The following is a 6,453-nucleotide window of genomic DNA, read 5'->3' on the forward strand; positions in this document are numbered from 1 at the left end:
TACGACCACGCAAAAACATCTTTGTATTCGAACAATGCTTTAATTATCTCCTCCTTGAGTTGTGGCTCCAGATAAACACTTATTTTAGTTTCGCGAACATTATCTTGGTCACCTAGATTAACTGTTTCTGTGTCACTTAGGTTAGGTTTGGGTTTTCCTTCAAAGTGACTTAATTCTTTACTAATTTCCTCATAGGCCTCATCATCGTCACATTCCACCTCATCATCACACTCGATTTCTTGCATTATTATTTTTGAGTTAGATTGGCTTTTAAAACTGGGCCGAAGATTCCTCATGCATGTCAAGCCATTGATATCAGCATAAAAAGAACTGTACAAAAAAGAAAAAAAGAAAAATGGAAACAAAGTTAGGAATGAAGAAAGAAGAAAAATGACTTTTCATTGAATGTAAAGATAACAGGATTGTAACTCATCCAAACGGACGAAACATAGCAACTGAATTACAAACCCTGGAATAATCCAGGTGAACTAAAGGAAAATAAAACCCACTACCACGACTCCCTCTGAATTGGAAGAGGAGTAGCTTCCCAATTGTTGACATTAGCACATAGTCCGATGTACTGTATATCTGCTTTGCTTGACCCTTCCACGACCTCAACCATGTTCACTTCAGAAAATACCCTCTCGAACACCTTATCCAAGTTCCCCTCTGCACCAATAAGTGGACCTGACACCTTTGCCAATGACTGCTTCTTGACACCCGGCCTGACGAAGGACCTGGACAAGCGTGGAATCGGTTTGGGAAGAACCCAAGCTTTTTTTTCAACTTACGAGCTCTTCTAACATCTGCCGATGTTGGTTTGAACCCCAGTCTGAAGGTGTCCAGGTTTTTGGGCAGAGAAACAGGTTGATCAATGCCCTGAAGCTCAGCCTCCAGACCTTTTCCTTGTACGAAACCATTACTCAGCATTTCTGATACTACCATGACGGTCGCAGCTGCCACCCTGGGACATGGAATGCTTTTTCCCTCGGGCACTCTGTTCACCGGGACTGTGTCAAAGACCTGATAAACCCATGGTCCCTTATCATCTTCAGTTTCTATAAAGGGCACAATGGCATCATTCATGGCGCATGTGGGATCTTCCACATATAACACGATTTCTTGTCTGTCCCACTCGAACTTGACCATTTGGTGCAGTGTGGAAGGCACTTCTTTGGCCGCGTGGATCCATGGTCGACCCAACAAAAGATTGTAGGATACTCCAGCATCCAACACCTGAAATTCCATAGTGAACTTGAATGGGCCAATAGTCAGTTCAAGTATAATATCCCCCACTGTGTCTGTTCCCCCTCCGTCGAACCCTCGAACATAAACACTATTTTTGTGGATTCTATCATCCTCAATCTTCAACTTGTTCAATGTGGACAACATACAAATATTAGCACTTGACCATATATTGATCAACCCCCGAGTAACCATTGAATCTTTACACTTGACCGTCAAGTAGAGAGCTTTATTGTGTTTTGTGCCTTCCACAGGCAATTCATCATCAGAAAATGTTACCCTGTTTACCTCAAAGATCTTGTTGGCAATTGTCTCCAGATGGTTCACTGAAATTCTTTCGGGAACATGAGATTCATTCAATATCTTCATCAAAGCTCGGCAATGCTCGTTAGAGTGGATCAATAATGACAACAACGAGATCTAGGCCGGTGTTTTTCTCAATTGTTCAACAATGGAATAATCTTGCACTTTCATCTTTTTCAGAAATTCCCCTGCCTCTTCTTCCGTCACAGCCTTCTTGACTAGAACTGGATTGTCTTTAGCGCCCCTAGCCTTTCTCAACTCTTCGGGAGCAAAACAACGTCCCGACCGAGTTAATCCTTGTGCTTCACAACTCTATTCCTCAATTTCCTTTCCTTTGTATGTCACCACTACCTTGTCATATTTCCATGGCACGGATTTGCTATCAGCCACGGGTAATTGGGCTATCGGCTTTATGACAACTGGTTCTATGTAGGCCCCTTTCACAACTACCACGGGTGCAGATGATGACCCTGGTATCACTAACTTGACTAGCTCAGGCTTCTTTGCAGCAACAAATGGTCCTTTTCCCATTACCAACACTGGCTTATCTTTTATCGCTTTTAGTTGAACCGCTGGCCTCGAGCTAACTGTCTTTTCTTTGACCTTGGCTTCCGTAGAACGGATCACCATAACCGTCTGCGAGGGTTTTTTAGGCTCTGTCCCCTTATGTATCAGTTCGATCATATTGGCTTCATAATGCGCTGGTAACGAGTTTTGATTGATGTTTGGAGCCTCCGGAGCCTGTACTTCAATACGGCGATTATCAATGAGTTCTTGTACCGCATTTTTCAATTTCCAACATTTTTCAGTATCGTGCCCCGGCATCCCTGAGCAATACTCGCAGCTAACAGAATGGTCCAGGTTTCTGGGAGGGGGTTTGGTGCTTTGGGCTCAATTGGGGTCAACATTCCCAACTGTTTCAATTTATGGAAGAGAGTGGTGTAAGATTCTCCCAGTGGAGTAAATATTTTTCTGTTCGGGGCCTTCTCACTTCTAAAAGCTTGGTTTGGGAGGAAGCCGGTTCCTGGTCTATTTGTCCTGGGAGGTGGATAGGTGTTTTGTGGGGGTGGATATGTGTTTTGGGGAGTCGGTGCACGCCATTGCGAGTGCGCCGGAGGCTGAGTGTATGTCTGGGCATGGTGGATAGAAAAGTGTGATTCTGGTGGTGGATAGTAATGTTGTGGTGGGCCATATGGGGTATACTGGTAATTTAGGTGGTGGGGTCTGGGTTGGTTGTAGTAGGGCGGAGGGTTATTGGGCCTGGACCAAGTACTAGCTTTAACTGTGGCAACTTCTTCCCTCCTTTTCTTTCCGAGTACACCACCAGTACTGCTTTGGATGGCCTGGGTAGTTGCTTTCAATCCCGAATAACTCAAGATTTTGTTAGACTTCAATCCTTCTTCAATCATGGCTCCCATTTTTACCACTTCATTGAATGATTTTCCAACGGATGTCACCAGATGACCAAAATAGGTCGGCTCCAAAGTCTGCAGGAAATAGTCTACCATCTCACTCTCCCTCATCGAAGGATCGACTCTTGCTGCCTGTTCCCTCCAGCGGAAACCAAATTCTCTAAAACTCTCAGCGGGCTTCTTCTCCAACTTCAACAATGACAGACGATCAAGGACTATCTCAAGGTTATACTGAAAATGGCCAATGAACGCTTGTGCCAAATCATCCCATGTATACCATCGGCCGGGGTCCTGTCTCGTGTACCATTCCAACGCGGACCCGTTCAGACTTTGACCGAAATAGGCTATCAACAATTCATCCTTCCTCCCAGATCTTCTCATTTTACTGCAGAAACCTCAGAGGTGGGCCACCGGGTTGCCATGTCCCTCGTACAAATCAAACTTGGGCATTTTGAAACCTGCGGGCAACTGAACATCGGGGAAAGGGCACAAATCTTTGTACGCAACACTGACTTGGTTGCCTAAACCATGCATGTTCCGGAAGGATTTCTCCAGGCTTTTGACTTTACGAATCACTTCCTCCTGTTCCACATTCTTAACTGGTTTCTCAACTTCTCCCGGGATCTCAAAATGGGGTGTATAAGTATATGGCTCAGGCGCTTTGAAAGTGGGTTCGGGAGGGTAATATTGGGTGTCGTGATCTTGGAATAGTGGCTCACTGGATGATCTATGTAATGGGGCTGGGGGAGATGCCACAAAGACTGGAACCATGGGTGGGGGAGGGTTCTGTTTAGGTGGTGGAGCTGGAGGAGCATATGAAGTAGTACCATTGCCCTGGGTGTGATAGGGAAAGGATGAAGATGCATGGGGAGTAGTGGGCTCGTGAGCCTGAGCCAAAGGTGGGATGTAAGATGAATTAGCAAGGTATAGTGGTGCAGGGTGCCCCTGAGACCATGCCCGATGCATTTCGGCCATTTGCGCTTTCAATTTCCGCATCTCTTCTTTCATAGCACCCACATCTGTCACCTCAACTTCATTTGAAGGATCCACAATACTGGTATCTGAATCCTGTCCTATCATGTTTACTTTATCTTTCGACCGGGTGTTGTACGGGTGAGTTGCCAGAACTGCCAATCAACTAACCACCTGCCTGAACTTACACATGTTGACAACAATTTCGTTAGCGATTAGGTTTCAATAGATTGGATAACCGCACATTGGCCATGAATGCACCTATACAGTCAACCATTTCTATTATGCATTTGCTCGACCGCATGCGTCATCCCGGCATTTTCTTAGTTCCAACTGTAAGCTTTCTTTTTGTTTTCTTTTCTCTTTTCTTTTCTTTCCGCATTCTATCCCTTTCTTGTTTTTCCGCTCTTTTCTTTTCTTATTCTTCCTTCCTCTCTTATTTTCTTTCTTTCTTTCTTTCTTCATTTGGTTGCGGTCAAATCCTATGGAGATTGCCTACGTATCGTGACCCCACACGAATGAGACCAAACGTAATTCGTGAAAATAAATGTTAAAATAAAGGAACAATTTTTGGGAATTTTTCAAGTTTTTCATTACCACAACATCCTATTACAAACTAAACATTTTGAAATGAAAAATAACAGGCTTCAACTGAACTCGAATACAGACTACGAACATACTAGCATGCTTGGACACAAAAAGAAAACAAACTGACAAACAACAAACTCTAAAATGGAAATTACAAACTCGATCTATGAATACATTAGTGTTTCAAAAGTAAGTACCCGCGGGGCATCGCTCGGCCTCGCCGCGGGCTTAGGTGCCAAATCTCTTTCAAGTTGCTCTAGCACATACATGGTTCGCTTGACATAGATCATCACTACCGAGAAGAAAGTAGTGCGGGTCATGTCTTCACATGCCTGGCATCTTCCAAGAATGGCGTGGGCAATGGTCTAAATTCTATCTCTTGTTCGACCCTTTTCTATAAGCAATCGCTTTATTTGATTATTTCGAGCCTACAACACATGTGAATCCTGAAGGTGTTGATCCTGCAGCTACTGTATCTCTACCTCCATTCGGGCCAGTAAATCATAGCAATGTCCACTTTCGGTTTCAAAAGCTTTAGCTTGCTTAGCTGCTTTATCTTCAAACTAGCAATGGTCTTTTCATAATCCTTCTTCAATTGTTGCAAGTAATGGGTGCGTTCTTCTGTTCTTTTTGCCCACTGTGCCTTCAGCCCTGCTATAGTACCCTTGGATTTTTCTAACTCATCTCGGCACTCTCTGATTTCATTTCTCAACCCCTTTATCAAACGCTCATCCGACTGGCTCCTCGGTTGTTTATCAGCGGTTGTTCTCATTTGTTGGATTTGGTCCCTAAGCGCCTTGTTTTCTTGGACCAACCTGTTCTTTTCTACCTGATCGGCGGCGACTTGCACATTGTTTTCAAATTGCAGGTTCTCAATCTTTTGTTTTAGTTTGCCTATTTTTGACCAGTAACTTTCTTCTTTTGCTAGCCAACCCCATTGTTCTTGTGAATCATCCGTGAATTGTTGGACATGGGCTCTTTTGGCAGGCCTCTGATGGATCTGGAACCTTTTCCCAAGCCATGCACTATACTTTGGGTCCACCTCACCTTTAGCTAAATTCCGTACCATAGTTTTGGGCTCAAGGAATCTGCATTCATTCCACAACTTGCGAATTTTATCTTCCGGGAACGTGGCTCTCGGACTTAACTCGATGACATGCTTGCTCAAATCTTCATCTTTAGGGACAACCTGGAACCTTCCCAATTAGCGCAGTACCCGATGAGGAGCATATGGTTGGATGCCCAGGATACCCATTAACAAAATGTAACATTCTCCCGCTGCCATGTATACCACCTCGGTAACAAGTAACCACCTGAATGCCCACTCAATTTGATCTGTAGTCAGTGACCTTAGGCGTACAAACCAATCTTCAGTACCCTCGGGGAATGTGACACCCGTTACTCGCTTCTCGAATTCTTCAATGCAGCTAAAACCAGTTAGCCCATAGGTCATGTACCCCACTCGGTGGCAGAGATGTTCTTGCATCCACAGATGAAGTAATAAATTGCAACCTTGAAAGAAACTTCCTCCCTCCTTGCTCACAGTCAATTCTCGGTACATTTCTGATAAGATCAAGGGAACTACAGTGCTATCAGCCCTCTTGATTGCGACATCAACCATTCCCAAGACCTATCTCTATTTTCTTATCTTCTCGTAGACAAACCATGATTCCCAAGAATGCCATTATGAATGCCAATGTGCGTCTTGCTTCCCATTTACTTCTATTTCCAGCATGAGTCAGTCCCAAATTTGGCTCTTCGAAACCCCGTGGGGTACCATAACGCTGATATAGGAACTGAAGAGCACAGCATCCTCCTGACAAATCATCATTGTGCACGGTCCGACTGATACTTAACAAATCCAGAAATCGGTGCGGAGATACCGGCCTCGGTGACAACGGATATTGACCCCTCAGATTTCTGTTCAGCCCTA

The 6,453-nt window shown here is 44.3% G+C and overlaps 1 protein-coding gene across 1 annotated transcript; it reads right to left on the bottom strand.

Annotated features, from left to right (window-relative positions):
* Positions 1–2,541: 2,541 nt before the first annotated feature.
* On the bottom strand, positions 2,542–3,341 carry LOC138884647 (uncharacterized). The gene is made up of 2 exons (XM_070165658.1): positions 2,815–3,341; positions 2,542–2,572 (listed from the first exon to the last, which is right to left on the bottom strand). Exons 1-2 carry the CDS (start codon positions 3,339–3,341, stop codon positions 2,542–2,544), a joined length of 558 nt encoding a protein of 185 aa, XP_070021759.1.
* Positions 3,342–6,453: the final 3,112 nt, after the last annotated feature.

The sequence above is a fragment of the Nicotiana sylvestris genome, unplaced genomic scaffold (genome assembly GCF_000393655.2).
Source record: "Nicotiana sylvestris unplaced genomic scaffold, ASM39365v2 Un00014, whole genome shotgun sequence".
Taxonomy (NCBI): Eukaryota; Viridiplantae; Streptophyta; class Magnoliopsida; order Solanales; family Solanaceae; genus Nicotiana; species Nicotiana sylvestris.